Source organism: Ciona intestinalis, chromosome 4 (assembly GCF_000224145.3).
Source record: "Ciona intestinalis chromosome 4, KH, whole genome shotgun sequence".
Lineage (NCBI taxonomy): Eukaryota > Metazoa > Chordata > Ascidiacea > Phlebobranchia > Cionidae > Ciona > Ciona intestinalis.
The window spans coordinates 4,457,425-4,480,459 of record NC_020169.2 but is presented as its reverse complement, the minus strand read 5'-3'; the positions used below and the strand labels follow the sequence as shown (position 1 = coordinate 4,480,459).

General features: G+C 34.2%; 4 protein-coding genes across 4 annotated transcripts; 3 read left to right on the top strand and 1 right to left on the bottom strand.

Annotated features, from left to right (window-relative positions):
* Positions 1-218: 218 nt before the first annotated feature.
* LOC100181833 (nucleosome assembly protein 1-like 1) lies at positions 219-5,729 on the bottom strand (the record flags this gene model as incomplete). The annotated part of the gene is given in 11 exon segments (XM_009860072.3): positions 219-275; positions 585-749; positions 955-977; positions 1,209-1,354; positions 1,803-1,942; positions 3,003-3,145; positions 3,475-3,517; positions 3,837-3,953; positions 4,312-4,453; positions 4,858-4,960; positions 5,550-5,729. Coding segments are annotated over 11 exon segments (1,179 nt in total), but the record flags the coding sequence as incomplete, so codon positions are not given.
* A 4,592-nt stretch (positions 5,730-10,321) lies between these two features.
* On the top strand, positions 10,322-12,515 carry LOC113474161. The gene is made up of 2 exons (XM_026834045.1): positions 10,322-10,772; positions 11,781-12,515. Exons 1-2 carry the CDS (start codon positions 10,407-10,409, stop codon positions 12,276-12,278), a joined length of 864 nt encoding a protein of 287 aa, XP_026689846.1. The 5' UTR covers positions 10,322-10,406; the 3' UTR covers positions 12,279-12,515.
* Positions 12,516-15,200: 2,685 nt separating this feature from the next.
* LOC100186595 (signal peptide peptidase-like 2B) lies at positions 15,201-16,992 on the top strand. The gene has a single exon (XM_002131227.4). It carries the CDS (start codon positions 15,242-15,244, stop codon positions 16,865-16,867), a length of 1,626 nt encoding a protein of 541 aa, XP_002131263.1. The 5' UTR covers positions 15,201-15,241; the 3' UTR covers positions 16,868-16,992.
* Positions 16,970-22,845, top strand: LOC100179569 (TBC1 domain family member 25-like). The gene is made up of 12 exons (XM_002131241.5): positions 16,970-17,064; positions 17,130-17,225; positions 17,546-17,655; positions 18,491-18,614; positions 18,758-18,879; positions 19,462-19,607; positions 20,029-20,217; positions 20,523-20,625; positions 20,795-20,901; positions 21,255-21,391; positions 21,646-21,795; positions 21,952-22,845. Exons 2-12 carry the CDS (start codon positions 17,169-17,171, stop codon positions 22,495-22,497), a joined length of 1,791 nt encoding a protein of 596 aa, XP_002131277.1. The 5' UTR covers positions 16,970-17,064; positions 17,130-17,168; the 3' UTR covers positions 22,498-22,845.
* The last annotated feature ends 190 nt before the right edge of the window (positions 22,846-23,035 follow it).

The following is a 23,035-nucleotide window of genomic DNA, read 5'->3' as shown; positions in this document are numbered from 1 at the left end:
TGATCCTAGCACCTAGTCACAACATGTGAATTCATATTTGTAGAATTGAAGTTGTAAAAAAAATTGGGAGTTTTAACTTTGGTTGTGTAAACTTTTTTTATTCAATTACTGTTAATGGAAAAATAACAACTGTGTTTTACCGACATCTGTTATAAGATGTACAAATACAACACATGGTGTTGGTTGTATTATACTGAAACAACAAAACTTTAACTTACATCTGGGTCATAATCCGAATCATTTTGGGAATCAGAATCTGAACCATCAACGTTGAACTAAAAGATAAATGTATTGAAAGATTAAGTACACGCTAACCATTGTGGTTGGGTAAAAATGGAAGCTCATTGGAAAAAGTGAGCAAACCACAAGTAGTGCGGCATGTGAAAAGGGTGAGAGTAAACAAAGATTTTCCAATAATAATCATGCAGGTAAAAAGCTTCTCATGTACCGAAGTTTGGTTTACATTCATTCATTCAACACACAACAAGTGAGCTCAGACATCAAACACCTAAAATTAATTTAAAAATTAAATTTTAACAACTTTTTTTATTTTTATAATTTTAAACGTTTAAAAAATTCCCCACCCTTCTTTCATCATCATCATCATCGTCGTCCTCATCTTCTTCTTCTTCATCAAAGTCATCTCCCGCTTCCCCAGTGAAGTAGAGAACAGCACGAGGAACCACACGCTCCCGTATCATGTGTCCGATCTCAAAATCGGAAGAAAGAAGATTCTCAGTGTCTTCATCCTTAGGGAAAATGTTTCTTTTAAATATAAACCAACACTTATAGTAAGATTAATATTAATATTGTTGTATTAATGTAAAATTATTACTTGCCAAAATTAAGTAATTTTTGAGAAACGCCAGGTCCGAAATTTAGAATACAAATTGTACTTAAAACAATGTTTAAACAAATATAGATAAAGAACGATACTTATGTGAGTTAACGTACCATTTCTGCATCATCTTCAGGAACTGCAAAACAAACAAAAATAACATTTACAATAATCCTTGTTTATTCAAATTATTTTCAAACCAACTAAGCAGCGAGCAGCCACTTCAACAAAATTTTGCAGCAGATTTAATTTTAAGATTTCTAGAAACTGGGGTCATTTTTTTATCTTTTCAGTAACTTATTTATAATCACATATCAACCAATAAAGTTACAATAACAAGGAATTGTAACCTTATATAATATACCCTTACCATCAGGGGGGGCGAAGAAATTAAAAAATGAATCGTTGTTGACTTGTTTTGTCACCGTTCTCACAACACCCCGCCCCTTATGTTTCTGCTTCTTCTTAATTGTTTTCACCGTAACGTTCTTTCCTTTTACCCAGTCAATCTTACATCTAAGTACAGAAAATTTTAATATTAATTAATTTTTAGCATTAACATTTTTATGAACAAATGTTTTTATTATTTGAAAAATATTTTTTGTTGATCTTACATCTATGTACAGAAATTTTAGCAAGAAATATTTAGGGGAACAATAAACAAGATTTTTTTATCATTTTAAAAATTTCACCATTTTTAGGATTACCAATTTTATAGAAAATTATTTATGTATTAATTAAAATAATATTTGTTGGAAAATTCAGCCAAGGAAAATATTCATAATCCCAACACAGGAAAAACAATTTTTATTAATAATGTGCATGTGTGTGTCATACTGTCATTGTAACATGCATTAATACAATGTTGGCATTTAGCCTTATGTATAAACTGTAGCAAGCGTTTTACAAGATCTGCCAAACAAGGAATCCATTACAAATTAAATTATCCCATCCCTCTACCTACCCTGTGCAACTGATAATTTCCGGGCCTTCGAATGTGAACGGTTCCTTTTCATCAGGTTGAGATTGTAAACGATAATACTTTGTCAGGGTTGTGTTGGAAAAATATGAATTACTGTCAAATACGAACTCGAGAGTAAAACCCTGGAATAGAGTTATTATGTTACAACATTACTCCAGTTATGCTACCCCGAAAATCAATTTTTTTGTTAAGAGTCTAAATTTAAAGCAGGCATATGCACAGATCTGTGGTTGGAATAGAAGGTATGAAGTTTTGGGGACCTTTCGCTAATTAAGGTAAATGGCTCAGCCAAGAATAAATATATTATACTGATTTTACATGAATATGCATCTAACTATCATTGCCTAACTTGGCAGTACATACATTACATAATATGATCTAAAAGGGATATTTTAATATAGCAGTTTGGTTAAGTACAAAACACATATGGTATTAAACTTTGTAAAAATATGTTATCTGGCTTTTAAAAAGGTAGCTTTATCTGTGACAAAACTAAAAATCATAAAAACAGTCGTGAAGTTTTAGCAAAAAAAATACACCAAAAAGTGTTTTCGGGTTATAAAAACAGTAGTTTTACCTATGACAATATTAAACAACAAACAAGAACCGAGCTATACTAAGAGAAACACCAGTATGCTTTATACATTGAATAAACAAGGAAGTTGATTGACATTTAAAGAACCAAGCTGTCTCCTACACTAAATCATTGAACACCCATAAAGGTTTTGACTCATCCTATATGACACATACTCATGGGAGTATTAATTCTTAGTCGTCTGCAAGACAACAGACATCATAATGGTGTTTAAATTTCCTTATCCAAAAATAGAACTAAAATTGTGCGGAAAGCCAAACCGGATAGCTGTAAAACACAAGCCAATCATTTTATCATTGTTGTTTAATATGCGGCCCGTATTTATTTTAAAACAAATTATAACAGCTGTTATTTTTACATTAAACTTGTTTGTTTGGTTTTCATTTTTTTAATTTATGAAAATAGTTAACAATATAAATTAAAGAAAATATAACAACAGTAAATATTAAAACTATCATAAAAATGACTTTACATCTGGTACAAGGCAGCGAATCATTTCAACACTTTAGCACAGCACATTAGTTAAGAAATGGTTTATCCGCAACGTGGTATAAACTATCCACCCCAAGGGACATAATAAGACTTACCAATGGTTCTTCTGGCATTGAAAACACGACTCTAACATCTTGAAGTGACTTAAGTATTGGCTCATCATGCTCTTGTATCATTTCTTGCATCATTGGAATATTTTTGAAGATGGTCAACCAAAACTCTGGTATTCCTTTGATATCTGTGATAAAGTTTAGGATAAATTTACAAGTATTAGCTATACATAAAGAAAACTTTCATAAACAATAAACATATATTATATATAATTTTGGATCAAATAATTTGTTGAAACAAATATGTTTTTGCATTTTTTTAACAAAGTTGATTTTGTAGGTAGTATATACTTTGGATACTAGGAAAACTTGGGTAAATAGCAGGTTTGCAAATCAGAGTGCAGTTTTATCACTACAGTTTAAGAGACACTGTCACATTTACCCATTCGGTCAGTTCAACACTGGCACAATTTAATTTTTATTACTTTAAATATAAAAAGTAAAATATATAAATTACCTTCATCCTCTCCATCTAACTTCGCTTTGTCTTCCATTTCATTCTATGCAAACAAAGTAAAAACAATCAGTAATTACCAAGGAAACCAGATTACGATTTTTTGTAGTCTTTTAAACATTCTTAAATAAACACGACATTGGAACCTAAAACTTCCTTCCACAGACTCAGAAGAAAAAGTTATATATATTACAAATACTATCCTAAATTTTTAAGTCTGTAGGTCACAACAAATTTATGCTGAAGAAGTCATTGGCATAAATCATAAAATTTAAAACCAAAAAAACAATATAAACATTTATGATATAGACTTTACTTTTCTAACAGTTAAGTTAAAAAAACAACGCTTAAAATTCGCCACGTACAGCGAGAGCATTAACCTCATCCTTTTCTCCATTTTTCTCCTCCTCCTCTTCATTCTCACTCTCCCACTCACACTCATCATCCAGAGGTTCATATGTCCCGTTCACCACCAATGAACGCTGGGGATGGAATGTTTATTAAAGCATAATTAGACTGTAGGTTTCCAGCCATACATAGGATTGTATTGAGAACGGGTTTTCAGATGTTTATTTTGTTTATTTAAAGGGATAATTGTATGATTATGGCATAGGTTCTCAGCCATGTGGTATTTGAGAAACTTAAGTTTAGTAATCAAACAAATTAATAGTAAATAGAAAAAAATTCCCAAAACTTTGAATCTTGTACAAAATATATCTATATAGTTTTTAAAAATGAAGTTCCAAATGAAGCATCGCAAATTAAAGGTTGGTTAGCAAGGATAAAATAAACAAAACTAAATAACTGTCACAATTGACATCTAATACCAAAATTTTAAACCTTTTCAAACAATGGTTGATATAAGGAGCTATATTTGCGTTCCAGTTCATGAACTTCCTCGTAAAACTTCGCTTCAATCTTTGTTGATTCTACTTGAAGGTTCTTCAACGCATGGATTCTACGCTTTATAACTTTTGGCAAGCTGGAAAGAAAAAACTATCATACAAAATGCCCCTAAAATTTAACCCTATTGTTTAACCTTGCTGTGTAATGCATGGTTTCAGTTAAACCATGGATTAATGGCTTGTAATACGCATGTCGTAATCTAATGGTAATTATACTAATTGTTTAAACTGTGTGCCCTTGCCCCTTCAGTAATGATTATATACAAATATAGACTGGGCCATTCTCTAGGACAAATCTAGCCCAAATTCTAGGCCCTTGTACAAGGACCTCATATAGAACATAATAGCAATTAACCAATAAAGCAGTTAGAACCTTTTCACATTAAATAAGAGTTTATAATTCAACCCTAAAACTATTTTCGAAATATTTTATAATTTTTCATCTAAAATCATAAACTAGTAATGAAACAGGATAAGTCACCTGTCAATATATCCAGATGGTGTTCCTACAATACTATCCAATCTCTGTTGTAAAGCAGCCAATACTTGTGGATTCTGCATCATTTCTGATGTTAACTGGCTAGCTGTAATGTAGATATTGGATTAAAAAAATCAATTATAGAAATTTGTCTTAAAAAGGTATAAGATATCAAAACACCATATATTCTTGTTTACATTTGAAACAGAATCATCAAAAGTATACCCGTGTAATATAAGGGGTACCAGGCCTCAAACTTGTTGTTATAAACGCTATTTGTTCCATCAATCGCCAATTGACCAACAATGAATGAATGAATGAATGAAATTTATTTCGTCTCTTCGGTCACGATAACGAAGAACAACAGAGTTAACAAAAAGCAAAAAGACGGGTAGTAACGGTAAAACAACAGTTGTTAAAACACGCTTGTTGATAAAAAAAGAAAGAATGTTTTGGATAAAAGGCGTGACCGTTACACCCTACAGACGATACAATGTCAAAATTAAATAACAATGAACCCGATCTGTATCAAGAATAACAGGGTTTCTCAACATGGCTTTGAAATGTACTATTTTGCATGCAGTTTTTAACTATTGTACCTTCGCAGATAAAAAATAACAACCCTGTCAGGAACTGCCACATTTTACAGATTGAAACTTTACAGAATATAGGTTAATACAACAATACATAAATACCTGATGGCATAGTGGTAGCAACTTCGTCTACATTTTCTAATTTATCCTCATTTTCCTCTTTAATAGTTAAAGCATGAGCATCAGTATCGCCAGACGACATGTTTTTTAATTTATTACTTCTTCTAGTGAAGATTTAACCTTTATTAAAACATCAATTATTCTACAATACAGAAGAACATTTTCCAAAACGAATTCGAGTTGTATAAGTTTAAAATACGCATATTACTTTTCAACAATACCTAACTAATTATTTAACAGTGAAAATATTCTATTAAATGTTAAAATTTGACAAATTCGTGCTCTCTTACATTACAGAACTTTAATATCAACGCATGACTGCGTTCTACACCACGTGGTTTTCCCCGCCAGTAAACAAGAGAGCAAATCATTAAATTAGCAGTTGAGGGTGTAAAAATCGGTTTGACCCATAGAGATACTAATATACCATATTAGTATCTCTATGGTTATTGGTATCTATATGGTTTGACCAAGAGGTTAAACGTATTTTAGGCTGACCTTTACACCTATTATAGCGGTGAGCACAAGGGTATATGGATTATTAACATCACCTATAGAGCATGCTTCAATCAACTAAAGCTTGTTGCCGCTTTCATTGTTGCAACTCGACGCCACATTACCCAACCGCAATACTTCGTTAATTAATGTCAACACTGCGGATACGACTTATCTCATGGGAGACTATTCCCATGAAAACAAACCCCCTGTTAAACGAGGTTAATGATACCCCGTTCAGCCGCTGACATGCCCAAATCGCTTCCATTTTATCGCATGACGTCACACTGCTGTCACATGATTCTATCTGGTATATAATTTGCCTTTGCCCTAACACAATAACAAAACGAGAACTACCGCCACTATCGGCACTGCGACCTCGAGGTCAGTCTAGGCTCATGGCGGGCTCTTACGAGCCCTTGCCCGGCCGTCAAGTAAGCTTTTGCCCGATACTGTATCGTGTACTTGCATACCAGAAAACGGAATAAAACATAGCAATATATCATGAACTGTTTGGTCTCTGGTTATAAAAGCAATTAGTACTACAGTAGATATAGCACCCCGCTGAAGCCTGTATATAAAGTCGGATTAACACGGAGTCATTTAACCCAACCAGCAATCCTCTTTATTCAGGGGGGCTATACCATAACAGCGTGTGTATTTGTGAATGAGTGTAACTTGGTTTGTCCTCTCGTGGCCGGAAAACGACAGTCGTTATAACACGGGTGATCTAAACCCATTACCTCTGGGTTAGAGGCATGTGCGCCAACCAATTGTGCCACGGCGCCAGACTATATGTGGTCAAGAAATGTAACCTTGCTCAAACCCTTAATTAGCCACATTTTCAAATTGAAAAAGAGGGAAGACCAATCGTATAAAAAACTGCCTATAGCTGTTGTTGACAGTTGTTATTATGAAGAAAATAAGTTATTCGTATGCACTGAACATTTTAACGAGGTGGTATAACATCACTAAAACGGCGTGTGTGAGTTATATTTACATGACGCATGATGCTATTCCCACTGACTGCAGAAATACTAGCTATGATGTCATTTGTTTCTCCAAACGGCTGCTGGTATCAAGTATAAGCAACGTGTAGCCTATGCTAGAAATTAATTTGCCTGTAAGTTTCAACAGTTGTGTCACACGATTTATAATGTAGCCTAATTGTAAATTATGTTTTAATGAATAAACATTTTTTGTGAATAAACACAAACTCACTTTAAGAAAAGTTCGTTAACAATGAATAAATTAATAATAATAACAAGATGGTAACATCACTAAAACGTTGTGTAGGTTGCATTACGTGTTTAGTGAACAGGAATAAACATGACGCATATTGATATTCCCACTGATTATTAGCTAGTGCTGGGTTTATGTATACTAGTTATATAGTTATGTCATTTGTTTTGGGGTAAGGTACTGTATATTGGTGTATCATGGCCTACTCAATACATATTGAGTAGGCCATGGTTGTATGGGTATTAATAATATCACCAGGTGGCCTACGTCTATATTGCGCGCAACAGTTGGCAGATTAATACTAATTAAACCTTTTAACTCCAATAGAGCAATAGAGAGTTGGGACTTTTACGTCAATTGGATTGAAAACTACTTGAAATCACAAAGAACAACCTGTAAAATGTTTGGGGAACCTGACGATCATTATATTCAAGAGTCGAAAGTGTTTTCTATTGTTATGGGATTTCTAAACCTTTCAGCCAAATTTTTGATGCATTCATGTGTAAAAAAACTCTAATAATGGAATGCTGCATCACGAGTCGGCTGTTTTATATTGGATCTGTATCAATGTTATCTCATTCGTTATCAATCTGATGGGTAAAGACATGTCAGAATGCTGTGGTAGTGGAATTATTGATATAATTTTACACATTCTCACTTTCATCGGTGGTGCACCAGCCAATGCATTTGCAATGTTGATTCAGCCAATGCATTTGACTCAAAAGCTCCAGACGGTCATACCAAGATGGGTATAAATCAGCTGCTATCTGTCATGTCATGTATCACGTCACAACAGAGTCAAACAGATTAACAATGGAACGGACTAACAATCGTGCTATGGTGAAATAGGTGTGTGGGTTCTTGCGTATTGTCTGGAGTCTGGACGAAGCGAAACTATAGTATGTTTATATAGCTAACAACAGAAGAGGGTTTCTTAGGTATCGTCTGGACGAAGCGGAACTAAAAAAGCTATTCAGCATAGTGAAATAAACGAGTCTAAAAGGCGCGCAGCAGTTGGCAGATTAATACTAATCTTTTAACTTTAATACAGGGTTAGGACTTTCACGCCAATTGGATTGAAAACTACTTGAAATCACAAAGAATAATCTGAAAAATGTGCGAAAGAGAGGACGATGACTATATTCTAGAGTCGAATAGGACTTCTGTATTTATGGGAGTTCTAAATTTGTTTGCCACAATACGGATGTGTTCATGTGCAAAAACCTATAGATACGGAATGTATCATGAGTTGGTGGTTGCATATTTTATCTGTATCAATTTTGTCACACTCGTTATCAATCTGATGGTTAAAGACATGTCAGCATGTTGTGTGTGTAGACTTTTTGATATAATTTTACACATTGCCACACTTTTCGGTGGAGCACCAACGAATGCATTTGCAATGTTGATCGAACTCAAAAGCTCCCGAAAGTCTTACCAAAATGGGTATAAATCAGCTGCTACAATTTCTTTGATTGTCATACTTCTGTGTTGTCATCACCACAGCTAGTCTGTAACTTGAAACACTTTTTCATTTGTAAATATCTGTAACTCTCTAAATGTAAATATTGTAACCGTGTGTAAATGTAAATACCCAAACAAATACAAGTTTCCAAAAGTACAGCGCAATATGATTGGGTTGTTAAACATAAAGTTTCTACTATTATCCGTTCGATTTAACAAATGAGTTATCGATTTGCTACTTTCAAATGAATGACTCACTGAAATATTACAAACTGTTAAAATCTTGAATGTGTGGAAACAATTTGTGCAATTGATTATTGCCAAATGCTATACCCAGAAAGTTTGGGTTTTCATATGGGCTACGGACCATGTCACAACTGCGTCACATTATGAGAGAAACTCAGAAGTAAAAAAGTTAAACGGGCTACCACTGAAGCGTGCTGTATGGTGAATGGCAGCCTGGGTATTTTATGTAATGTTTGGCGTAAGCCTGAAAGTTGCACAGATTAATTCCAACCATTTTACAGGACTATTATAGGCTCTACTTGTAAATAGCCAAATGAATACAAGTTTCCAAATGTACAGCAAAATGCGATTACGTTGTTTTAAACTAAATGTTCCAGTATTGCCCGCTTTGGCGAATGAGTTATTGAAAAACAAAGCGAGGATGCCATATATATTATACTACCATTTGGTAGTAAACAAAGAAAATTCAAAGAATTATAAAACAGTATCTTGACAACTCCCATAGACCGTTAATTGGTAATTGTTTAAAACACGATCAGAATATTTGGATATTATGTGCTAAAGGTGTCCCGTCTTCCCCCACTCTACTATACATACAAGCATTTAATGTAACTTCATTAGAGGCAAACTGATATGTAAATATAATATACCTCCATGCTATATTGTTCCTACAGTAAGTTATCCGAATACTTGGTTTCGATGAATACGTTACAGTGGCTTCTACAAATGTAAAACTTTAAAATTCATATAAGTGAATCTATGATGTGCCAAAACTAATGGTTTGTGCATTTAATTATTGACACATTTCATCAACAGAAAGTTTAGGATTTAAACGAGGCTTCAGGTATAACACATATGAACTAATCCTACGCAAGAATGGATATATAATATGAAGCGGTGGTACCTGTAATTAAAACATAGCCCATGTGTGGAAATTAATTCAATTGTTCTGGAGCGGGCTTACAACAGTCGTCATAGTGAAAGAAACTCAAAGAAAAAGTTTAATGGACCGCCAATGAAGCGTACTATCAAGTTCAGTAGTAAAAAAATCATATGTGGATTCTTTAGTATATACTGTATTGTGTTGGTTAAGCAGAACCTTTAGTGTTTTATAGGCCACACGCTTTAACATGTATATATATATTTAACATGTATATATATATATATATATATAGCTAACATCAGCAGCAGTGAGATTTTTTTATGTGTTGGGCGAGCCTAAGTGGAAGAATGTGTTAGCTTTTAAGCATATGTCCTACTTAAACAAATGGTCTATATGGCGCGCAGCAGTCGGATTAATTCTATACCGTTTTTGAATAGGGCTGAAGTTCTATACTTGCACGCCATTATTAGGATTGGAAACTAATTACATCACAAAGAATAACCTGCAAAATGATCGGGGATTGTTGGAGAAGATGTTGCAGACTGAGTGGGATTTCTGTTTTACTTGGGATTCTAAATTTCTTTGTCGAAATGTGGATGTATTACTGTATCAAACACTATGGTTATGAAAGTGATGTGCACCTGATGGTTGGTGTATATTTAATCCTCATAAATTTTCTTACACTCGTTATCAATCTGTATGATAAATTGGCGTCAATGTGTTGCCGTAGTTGTAGAATTCGTGAAATTTCTTTGCACACGTTAAGTTTTCTAGGTGGTGCACCAGCAACAGCACTAGCAATGATTATATTCTGCCACAAAAAGTCAAAACGACCATACCAAGGTGTCTATTGTATCTGTACGACGTTTTCTTCGGTTTGTATGTTTCTATGTGGATTGATTTGCATGATTCTGTGGTTTACTTCTATATATAAGCTACCCCATTAGATATGCATTATAACATTAAAGTTGTTGGGACGTACAAATATTAATTGCTAAAGTATTGTTTTTAATATCAATTCCAAAGAAATGTTTTTGATTTTTGATTTTTTTATGACCTGCCTTGATGGCCTTTTTTATTTGTCACCGATTTATAATTGTTAACAAGTTACCATGTTTTAGTAAATAAACACACAATTACTTTGAGCAGAGTTGGTACATAATGAACAACTAACGAGGTGGTAACATCACCACTGAAACGTATTATACGATTGCATTACGTGTTTGGTGGAAAGGAATTGTAGCAGATAGATATGGAGATAGCTAAATTTAACTGTAATGCATAAAGATTGGATATAAAGCAACGCTATATTGCGAAACCAAAAGTATGACGGAAATTGAATGCAGTTTCGCTGCTGACGTAACACCTACTTTTCCGTCATTCTAATCGTGATAATAAAACAATTATCCAGTTTTGTGTATGCCCGGCAAGGCAATTGCGACGCGTTTTATGTTTTGCGACACGTGTTTTTCGTGATATAAACCTTGCACTTGTCTGTACTGTCAGGCAGTTTAACGGGACTAGTAATACCATGGTCTCACTTTGTCGTCTGAGCTCGATGCCACTCTTTCACCGTACGTTAAACTGAGCTGTCTCACAATGTCCTACATCGATTGGCAATTGCCATGTGAAGTCTGATAGCGTGTGCGTTGGGGCAGGAACAGCGTCGCGAGGCTGTGGAACGAGGACTCGATCTTTATATATATTAGTTGGCTAGCGACTCCTATAGACCGTTGTTAATTGTTCAAAGCACGATCATGATGTTTGGATATTATGTGCTAAAGGTGTCCCGTCTTCTTCCACCCTCATATATGAAGCAGCATTTGGATAGTAGTCTTTAAAAACAGGTTAGCTCACCCAGTTTTCTTTTTTTTATTTTACAGATTTGTACAATACTTGAACAGTCAAAATCTTCTTGTTTGGACAACTTGATTCGAAGAATCTGCAAAATGTGCGAGGATGGCGACGATTATTACATTCGTTCTCAAAGACAGAGCTCCCAATCCAATACTTCAATAATTGGGACATGTATAGTTCTGGCTGTGATGAGTCTGTTGGCTCAAATGTGGTTATGTTCTTGCTTATACGACTATGGTTACGAAGAGCGTCAGCAAGAGTACATGGGCTATTTGTTCTTCATAAATCTTCTCACAATCGGCGTCAACCTCTATGATAAGATGGCTGCTAAGTTCTGCCGTGGTTCGAGAATTTGTGAAACATGTTTGCACACTTTTACATTTTTCGGTGGAGCACCAGCAACCGCTCTGGCAATGATTATATTCAACCATAAGAGCTACAAACGCACATACCAGGATGACTATGGTACAGCTGTATGTGCTTCTATTGTCTGTGTGATGCTTGCAGCTTATTTTATACAATGAGTTTACTACAAGACTTTATTCAAAAAATGATCACATGAAACTATAAGTTACTTTCGTTTTTACATTGCAAAAACCTTATAATATATTGTGGTCTTAATAACTAAGCTTTTGGGTGTAATTTTAACTGTAGATATTTATGTATATACAAATGTTACTAATACATATACAAGCACTCAATGCAATTTTATTAAAGGCAAACTGATACGTAAATAAAATATACCTTCGTGTTATTGTTCCCACAGTGAGTTTTCCGAATGTCTGGTTTCGATGAATCTGATAAAACAGCAACATTTGGTTCTTTTCATGACGTCATATTGGTGGCTTCTACAAATGTAGAAATTAGAAATAAATATAACTGAATCTATGATTTGCTGAAGTTAGTTGTTTTTGCATTTAATTATTGACATATTCCATCAACAGAAAGTTTAGGGGTTTAGGCGCATGCCCTGATTTTACACAAGAATGAATACGTGTTTTAAACTTAACTTGTAAAATGCTATTTGTAGACTTTTGCATGTTGTATAATCATAGACATAATTTTTAATTTGCAGTCGTTATGTCTAATATAAGAATATGCTAAATTTCAATAAACTATAGCGATTGGTGCGTTTTATGAAACTGCTTATTTGTGGGCATTATACAGTTGTGGGTTGTGTGTGTGTATAGAGTGAACGTTTTAACAAATTTGTTGTTTCATAAACGCAAATTTAAATCCGTTTCAGTGACTGCGTTTTCGAAACGTGTTTTCTTTTTTTCGTTTTAATATGTAATATGGAACTGTGCAATTAAAACATAGCCTATTCTGGAACGAGAAATTGAGCACGCATTAACAGAGGTAGAAAGTTAAACAGATTAACAATGGAACAGGCTAACAATCGTGCTATGGTTAAATAGGTGTCAGGTTTTTTGTATTGTCTGGACGAAGCGGAACTATGAAAGCTATACGCTATGTATGCCTATATAGCTATAACAACAGAAGCGGTCAGGTTTTTTTGTCTTGTGTGTTGTCAGGGTTTCTATGTATTGTAGAAGCTATAGCCTATATGTCCTATACCTAAACAAATAGTCGATATGGCGCACAGCAGATTAATACTAACCTTTTCATTTTAATACAAGGTTAAGATCTATACTTGCAAGCCGTTATTTGAATTGTGAAAACTGCTGAAAATAACAAAAATTAACCTGCAAAATGTACGAGGAAGACGATTATACTGCAGGCATATGGACTCAGGGATCCAGAAAGAAAAAAACTCCTCTAGAAGAGTCCGTGCTGTGTCTTTGCATTTCAGCTGGCTTGATAAATCTGTTTGCTGAAGTGTTGATGTGTTATGGTATAAAAAAATATGATTATGATAGTGATGTGCTCCTGATGGTTGGTGTATATTTAATCCTCATAAACTTTCTCACACTCGTTATCAATCTGTATGATAAATTGGCATCAAAGTCTTGCTCTGGCTATAGAATTTGTGAAATTTGTTTGCACACGTTAAGTTTTCTAGGTGGAGCACCAGCAACAGCACTAGCAATGATTATATTCTGCCACAAAAAGTCAAAACGATCATACCAAGATGTCTATTGTAACTGTACGACGTTTTCTTCGGTTTGTATGTTTCTATGTGGATTGATTTGCATGATTCTGTGGTTAATTTCTATATATAAGCTACCCCATTAGATATGCATTATAACATTCAAGTTGATGTTGGGACGTACAAATATAATTGCTATAATGTATTGTTTTTAATATCAGTTCCCAAGGAATGTTTTTTTTTCTCTTTTTTGATGACCTATATAGGGAAAGATGGGACACCCTTTAATTCTATTTTTGTCCCATTTGGTAGTAAACAAAGAACATTCAAAGTATTATAAAACCATACCCTTACAACTCCCATAGACCGTTGTGAATTGTTTAAAACATGATCAGAATATTTGGATTTTATGTACTAAAGGTGTCCCATTTTCCCCCATTCTACTACATATATATATAGCTGCAGAGCATGGCTTGGGTTTTTGGGGATATGTTAGGCCTACATTTATTGTACATGCTAACATGCTGACTTACAATTTGGACAACGCATGAGCAAACACTATAAGTTTGCAATATTTTTCGTTAAAAAATATATTTGCCAAAAGGCGCATAGCCTATATGTCCTATATGGTGGAAACGATGATGGGCCTTGAAGTACTATATTCTAGTCTAGTCTTTTTTTGGGTGTTAGAAAAACGAAGTTTTGACAAACGACTTACTGAAGACGCCAATATTATTAGCTGAAAATCTTGGTCTATTTGTAGGCAATAGGGGGCTCTATTCTCTGGGACCTGAACTTCAGTTTGCAATATGCAAATTTTGAGTTGAGTACGTATTTGACAAAATCCAAAGCTTACGAAGGCCAGGGGATCGCTTGCAATATGACGTGTCTATGTTTTGATTAATCTGCAATAAAATATGAACAAATCCCCTTTAACGAGTTTTAGCAGTGTTTAGCAATAGTTTTCTTGCGCTGGCCGAATATAAGTTCGAAGTTGTCCCCGAAAAAGGAAACAGCTGTTCCGGTAATTGCGCTTTTGTAATCTGCAGAACACCATAGACCAGTTTGTTTGTATTTCCATGGTTTAATAAAGAAGTTAAAATATAGTATTTCTTTGTGGACTGCTCCATAGTAAAGCAAAAATAAGCAATGAACATTCAATGATTAACAACTTACCGTTTATATTTTCACTGGAGAGTTGACTGAGGCATCAATGTGTCCGCGTACAGAACAGAACAAGAATATAACTATGTAAATACGTAACGTAAACAATCTAAAAAACATGGTTAAAGTGTTACAGTAGGTAATAGTTATGATGGTTAAAGTTGTAGTTATCAATATAATACATTATTATCACGCTTGTCATATTAATAAATATATGCACACGTTCTTAGTAGAGGTGTTTTGTATAGGAAGTACAAAAGCTATTTATACTTAATGATGTTAAAAGTTAACTTTTGCTCTGGTTTGCTTGTCTTAATTGGCTTGAAGCTTGCTGTGGCTGAAGATTATGGATTTATTCAAGTTAATGACAAAAATGGTGACAACATGGAACTGTGTGCGGCATTCAACACAAACTTTAAATCCATACATTCTGGGAAACCAGAGGGTGAATGGAAATCAGGGCAGTCTTTCACAAACTTGTACCCAGCTTTGGGCTGTCAAAATGACATAGATGCCGTTTATACAGACCAGTTAGTAATACTTAAACGTGGAAATTGTACATTTGCTGAAAAGGCTGTTTTTGCACAAACTTCCCAAGCTGATGGTATTATAACTGTTAGCAGTTCTGGTATTTTAATACCAGGCGCCACGCAAGAAGAATATGATGATATTAATGTCAGTGTTGCCGTCATCACAGAAGATTCTCTTGCTTTATTAACAAAATTTTTAACCAAGCACTTATTAGAAAATGTGCGTATGTTTCAGTACATACCTGTCGCAAAATCCTCTATTGATCCAAATGCAGTTGTATTATGGGTATTAGCAGTTGTAACTTGCGCAGTCGGTGCATGGCTGCAGGGCGTCACCTTTAAAGATACAACTCCTGCTAAATATAATGAATTAACAAATGATGATAATAGTTTAACTGAAACATCAGATAATCAAGACATTGAACCCGAAGTTGACATTAGTCCTAAAATAGCTGTTGTGTTTTTCCTTATGTGTTCAGTTTCCATCCTGTTAATGTATTTTTTCTTTGATTATCTTGTCTATGTTATAATTGTAGTTTTCTGTTATGCATCTTCCACAGCTATGTTTTATTTATTAAACTCTGCGTTCAAAACATCACCCTGTTTCACGAGGTACACGCTGCCAAATCCTATCCCTTTATTGTCTATAAGGCCCCCTATTTTGTCTATTATTTTATTTATTTCCTGTGTAACTTTTTCTATTGTTTGGGCAGTGTACAGGAAGTCATCTTTTGCTTGGTTATTACAAGATATCCTTGGCGTTAACTTCTGCATATACATGATCAAAACAATTAGGCTTCCCAATTTCAAAGTTTGCACAATTTTGCTTGTTTTGTTCTTTATCTACGATGTTTTTTATGTTTTTATCACCCCTTTATTAACCCCAAATCATGAAAGCATCATGGTCCATATTGCTACTGGTGGAACAGGGAAAACAACAGAAGAGCTTCCAATGCTGTTTAAAATGCCCAAGTTTATGTTTTCCCCTTTCTCAAAGTGTGTACAAGAACTTCCATACTCCATGCTGGGTTATGGTGATGTAATTCTACCAGGCTTGCACGTTGGCTTCTGTGCCATATGGGATTCTAAGCTGAATGCAGGAAATGCAGTGAAGCAACACGCGTATTACATAGCAGCAGTTGTTGGCTACTGCGCTGGCTTGGTCCTAACATTCATAGCAATGGTAGTAATGAGAACAGGACAACCTGCGCTGCTATATCTTGTACCATGCTGCCTCATAAGCACATATATAGTTGCAGCCAAAAGAAAGGAATTAAATATGATCTGGAATGGAAAAATTGTGAAGAAAAAGTCAACGGATTTAAAAATAGAGCCTGAAAATGAAATGTTACTTGAATCTTCATCATAGAAAAACTTTGTGCTTTTTTTAATAATGTAAAGTTTAGGCAAGAATTTGTTCGGATTTTTTATGTCTTGTGCAAGTATATAATTATATCTAATAATATCTTTTGGTGTTTTATATTTCTGTTTAGATATTTATGTGTCAAAGTCCTGAATATCTCTTGCAAATGGATAATATGAATGGCTAAAAGTCAGTGTTTTGGAGTAAGTATTTTGATCTCTTCTATCAATAATCTCAATGTTTTGAAATTACAATTCTTTCTACTTAGATGCTGAGTTCTTAATTTGTCATCGAGTTTGTATTTATTATGTTTCCTATTACGAGGTCAAGCAATGTAAAAGATGTCATCCATGTTAAAGTTAAGGTAGGTAAAATGTTATTTAAGCCACAATGACTTTAGATTGCTGTTATTTCCCATGTTTTGTTGTTCACGGTTTATCTGTTTTTTTTTTGTGTTTAAATGAATAAATTATTAAATTAGTTTATGCTTTGTGTTAAAATTAAACTTGTAGTCAAAAATTGTTTTTTTTGGTATGTTGTACTCGCTTATATGAATTGTTATATTTTTGTGGTCAAAGGAATGAAGTATTAAATAAATTTATGGTGCGTTAAATTTAAACTTAAAATAACAAATTATTTTTTATATTGTATTTGGTAATATACATTGTTTTGATTTTTTTACAGAAATACGCCGGTTATTTCAACCCAGAAAGTAAAAGTTTTGCAGTGGATCCACATCTTACAACTTTTGATGATTTACAAAATATTTTAATTCAAGCTTTTTCATTAAATGGGTGAGGTGTTTTTTGTTAAAAAAAAACAGTGAAAAAGAATTTTTTTTTTGAACAATGTCTTTATCACACTAAATAAAAAATAGAGAAAAAAAGTTATTTTTAATATAAAACCATTGATTATTGATTACAGTCAGTGAAATATTGTTTAATCTATGGGCGTTGCACATGTATTACCCCACCATAACAAAGTGAACTGTTAAACAAATAATAAAACCACACTAATCTTAAGGTGTAAGTTGTAAAGTAAACAAAATACTCAGTGTACAGTTCGTATATAATGGCTTTAGTTATACATACATTCTGTGGTTTACAAAACAGAGGATGGTTTTATGAATCATCAAACAAAACACACATGTAGGGTTTTGTATTTATAATAATAAGAATTGTTGTTGTTTTGCTGAAAACTTTTATGTGACAATTTGTAAGCTAGAATAAAAAATTATGTATATATATATATATTATATAATAAGCATTATATATTAATAAGCCAATGTTATGTTAGATCTTTTCAGCTTATGTGATTAATTATATATATTTGGAGTAATCTGCTTAATATGCCTGGGGGTAGTTTCACAAAATTAAGTAAAAGTATCAACCTACTAATGATATAGTTGCATCCATGGACCCCAATGTAAAAATACAGGGTATGCGATGCATATTATCATACCCTATGTGGATAGTATAGGCACATAAAGACATACCATGATCAATTGGTAATTTTGCCTTAAATTGAAGTATTACCATGGACATGGTATAAAGAGAACCCTGGTTTTCCAAAAGATAGGCACCTATAGTTGCATCACATGAATTTAATTATAAACTTTTTCCTCCCCAGACCATTTCATATAACATATCTGTGTCGGGATGATGTGGGTGAAAATGTTTATTTATCGATGCTTACGGATTGGGATTTAGACGCTGCTTTTATGACATCATCGGATCCATTTCTTAGACTAAAAGTTTGTATAATTTGTTTAAAAAAATCAATTTGTAAAAAAACTAAAAGGGCTACTAAAAATATAAAGAAAATTCAAAATTTGGCGGAAAATAAAAAAAGCTTATTTTTAAGACCTGTTTTTTAAATTAAATAAAATTGTTTCAGCTTGACGCAGAACCTTATAAAGATGGTTTGATGTCAAAACTATCCGACTGGGAGAAATCTGAGTCACCAAACAACTTGCAATCAAGTATTGTGAAGCATTTTATACAACCCATGACTAACAGGTTGCTGATAAAAAAATATGTTTTCATTTAAAACCATAGATAATGAGCTGGGTTTTTACACAAAAATATGTGTAAGGTTTTTGATTTATTCAGACTCTGCAGTGCAGAACAATAAACCTTAATTGGCCTTAATTAAATTGTTTTAAACTTTGTGCTCATTAGATATAGCAGCAAGCAACATGTTCAATATTTGAGAAACTTTTAAATGTAAAAATAGTCCGTCTGTTGAAGGTTTTAAAGGTTTTTTTACATATTCAGGGTCTTCAGTACAAAATAATAATAATTGTCCATTATCCCAATACTTATATATATATATAGTGGTAAGTTTGGTAACACCTTAATGTTAGTCCTATTGGAAACAATTAACACGCACTTCATATTTCACCAACTAATAATGCGAATATACTGTTATACAGTGGTTTAAACATTAATAATTTTAATATACAACCATCTCTTTCACATTATACCATTATAAATAAACACATGATATTCATTTTCCAATAACTGATTTGTTTATTCAAATAGCTTGCTTTATATGAAGAATATATTGGAAATATAAATATTAACATTTATTTCGAACAGTGTAAACACCATACTCTCCCTACAAAACACACAACGTTCTTGGTCAAATTCACTCGGTTTTGCTTTCAATAAACTCACAGTAGGTTTGGGTTACAACCCAAATATCGAAGAAGATGAAATTTTCTTTCCCTCAAAACCCCCACTGGGTAAGTTTTGCATGTTTCGAAATCAAAAAGGCCTAATTGAACTGGCTAACTTGTGCTGTCTAAAATAAGTCAAAATGCTGTTGTGATTCGAGCAACTTAGTAAAAAACTTGCTGTGTTATAGCACCAATAATAAGCCTACTGAATAGTTTCTGCTACTCCTTTTGCGTATATTCAATTAGCTGCATAGCTACTGTCTTGTTTAATCTATGTAACAGTCATTCCTGTAAAACCCAACTCTTAATTCCAATGTTTGATGATAATGGGGTATAGGAAATTCCAGGGCAGCCTGCCTACCCTGCCACTATAGGTTTAGTGTCTACAGACACAAGACAGATGCATTTCCAATGGATGTATATATGATGTGGTACCATTTACCATAGCAGTAGATATGATATAGTATCAACAACAATTTCTCACCAGATGATGTTGAGTTTCGGACGTACTTGGATGAAAACGGGGTCTTGGTAAAACCGGAAGATCTTCGTCTTCGTGTTTATCACGGAGGAGTTGCTCCTGCTCTTCGGAAGGTAGTTTGGAGGATGTTGCTCAACATCTTCCCCATTCATCTTACAGGGAAGGAGAGGATTGAATACATGAAGAGGAAAACAAGTAAGTTTTTTTGGGGGCAATAATCCAACTGTGGACCAAATGCCATGTCACATTATAGGATCTCACATTTTCACTTATACACTAATAGAATTTGAATATACAATGTTGGGGTAATGAGCCAACTCTGGACTAAATCGTGGTTCCCATGGCATGTCATGCTGTAGGGTCTCACCCATATAAAAATAGGATGTGAATAATGCATATAATATGTAGAGGTAATATGCCAACTCTGGCCTAAGTATCGAAAATCTATTTTTTAATACATTTCACTCAAATTTTGTTAATACAATAATCATTCCATCCAGGTGAATATGAACAACTGAGATCAAAATGGCAAGCACAAGCTGATCTTGATAGAGTTAAACAATTATCTAACATGGTATGGAAGGATGTGCTAAGGACAGACAGGTAACTAATAATATGAACCAATATATATACTGCAGTCAAAAAATGACTTTGCATATAGTAAATCCTTATATTTATAAACATACCATGACCATGTTAAAACTGCGTTTTTCATGGATTAGAAGTGTTGTATACATAATTTATAAACATAACACATTGTCTACTTATCCAGGACACACCCTTACTATAGTGGAGCGGATGACAATCCCCACACAGTGGCATTAATGAACATTCTCACAACTTATGCTCTAACTCATCCCAAAGTATCTTACTGCCAAGGTAATTTTTTTTTACCATCGGGACCATGAAAATGGGTTGGGTTACTGTAAATCCGACGCCATGGCACAGTTGGTTAGCGCTCATGCTTCCAACCCAAAGGTAATGGGTTCAAGGCTCATCGATGCTATCATTGTAGGCGTATGTGTACTTGGGCAAGACACATAATAGCAACTGCTCAAACCCAGTGGTCACTAATGGTTTGTCTAAATTCTCAGCCATACATAAAAAAAACACAAAAGTAACATACATTGTAACTTGTAAGCTGGCTCGAGGTGCATGAACCCGTGTTATACTAACTATTGTTTTCCGGCCACTCGAGAATAAAACAAGTTACATTCATTCGTACTTTGTAGGAATGAGTGATATTGTATCTCCCATACTAGTTGTAATGAACAACGAAGCACAAGCTTATATTTGTTTCTGTGGAGCCATGACAAGAATCCAGGAAAACTTCTCAAGAGATGGGCTTACAATGTCAACCAAGTTCAAGGTAAATATTTGACCTAAATCCCGAGTTTCAATGGCATGCCACACAGCATTTTCATTTATCTATTAGTCATTATCAAAAAAAGTCTTCAAAATGTTTTCTGTAAAAGCTATAATTGCAAATCGAAACAGTTTCAATATAGCTATAATATCCTATTTGAACACAGTACTAGTATAAACTATAATTATAACATCCTATTAAAAATCAACTGTAACTTAATCCATATACCTTACTAACTTTGTTTATTATACTTTCAGCACTTGGCAATGCTTACAGCTCACTACGACATTGAGTTCTTCAACTACCTTCAATTACTTGGGGCTGATACAATGTTCTTTTGTTATCGATGGTTATTACTTGAGTTGAAACGAGAATTTAACTTTGAAGATGCAATAACTGTGTTAGAGGTATGTAATATCACCACAATAATCCATACATGATCATGTTTTTTTTCCATGGCATATTCATGCACCACATGCTCACTGTCGAGTTGTAACATAAGGGTGAGATGTAATATTAGTTTTAAAACCTTTCATTTAATATTCTTTTAACATGATCTTCAGGTGATGTGGAGTTCATTGCCTCCACAACCTCCAGAGAACGATCTTTCTCTCCATGATGAACAGATCGATGCTCGGAGTTTCTGTGACTCCAACATCGCTCCTGGAGGAACAAAATCCTCCCCAGAAAGCTCCTCCTCTTCTTTTAACTCCTCCGAGAGCGTGGATGTACCTGGAGAATATGTGGGAGTGATTGAATACTCCACATGCCCGGAGAATGTTCTTCGTCTTCGAAAACCTCCCATCAGTGCTAAGACCTCTGTTGGAAGTCCTCCAAAAGCATCAGATTCGTTCCTAGATGAAGAGACGAGCAATCTCCCGCCTCCTGAAGATCTTGGATGCGGGAATCCTTTCCTCCTGTTCATATGTCTCACTCTGCTCCTGGAGGAGCGTGATAAAGTGATGAGCACAGAGTGCGAGTATGATGATCTCGTGATGCATTTTGATCGCCTCGTACGAGGACACAGTCCACGCAAAGTCCTTTCTAAATCAATGAAGCTTTTTGCCGAGTATTTACGCTCCGAATCACGACATGGCATGAAAACATGATCCTGCATTTGAAATGCAAATTACCATAGTACTACCATTATGCCTTCATCTTCAAAGTAGTGCTTCTAGCTACACAATGTGGTGCAATAGTATTTAAATTAACCAAGTATAGAGTTATGCACTTTCAATCACGCAACACATAGTCACAAACTCGTTTTTGCCGAATCGTGTCAAATTTTTAAGTTTTTGCACATTTTTAGTTTGTTTATTCGCTTTACCTTTGTCCTGCTTTGAATAGTTACAGATTATTCTGTAGTTAAGTTTCTTCACTGCTTTGTAAGCATGGTGGAACCTTGGTACGTATGCAAGAATGATACAACAAATTATACATCATTACAAATACCTACTACTTGAAGTCTTTTGTATAAGGTTAAAGTCCAACAGTGAGGCATGTCAGGGTTGTGGATTGTTGACAATATTCCATGTTGAAGTCTGAAGTAAGGTTCAAGTTTTTGGCGTGGTACAACAGGGGTTCTGAGATGTTGCCCAGAGTTGGCCCATTACACCAAATGTTCCATGTTATAACTCCTGATACTAC

Excerpts from the sequence above, each read along its gene's own strand:
- LOC113474161 (XM_026834045.1), top strand. The coding sequence starts at position 10,407 with ATGATCGGGGATTGTTGGAGAAGATGTTGCAGACTGAGTGGGATTTCT. Across the intron at positions 10,773-11,780 it reads TCTGTACGACGTTTTCTTCG|ATTTGTACAATACTTGAACA; the intron begins GTTTGTATGTTT and ends TTTATTTTACAG.
- LOC100179569 (XM_002131241.5), top strand. The coding sequence starts at position 17,169 with ATGTTTCCTATTACGAGGTCAAGCAATGTAAAAGATGTCATCCATGTT. Across the intron at positions 20,218-20,522 it reads ATACATGAAGAGGAAAACAA|GTGAATATGAACAACTGAGA; the intron begins GTAAGTTTTTTT and ends CATTCCATCCAG. Across the intron at positions 21,796-21,951 it reads ATGCAATAACTGTGTTAGAG|GTGATGTGGAGTTCATTGCC; the intron begins GTATGTAATATC and ends CATGATCTTCAG.
- LOC100186595 (XM_002131227.4), top strand. The coding sequence starts at position 15,242 with ATGATGTTAAAAGTTAACTTTTGCTCTGGTTTGCTTGTCTTAATTGGC.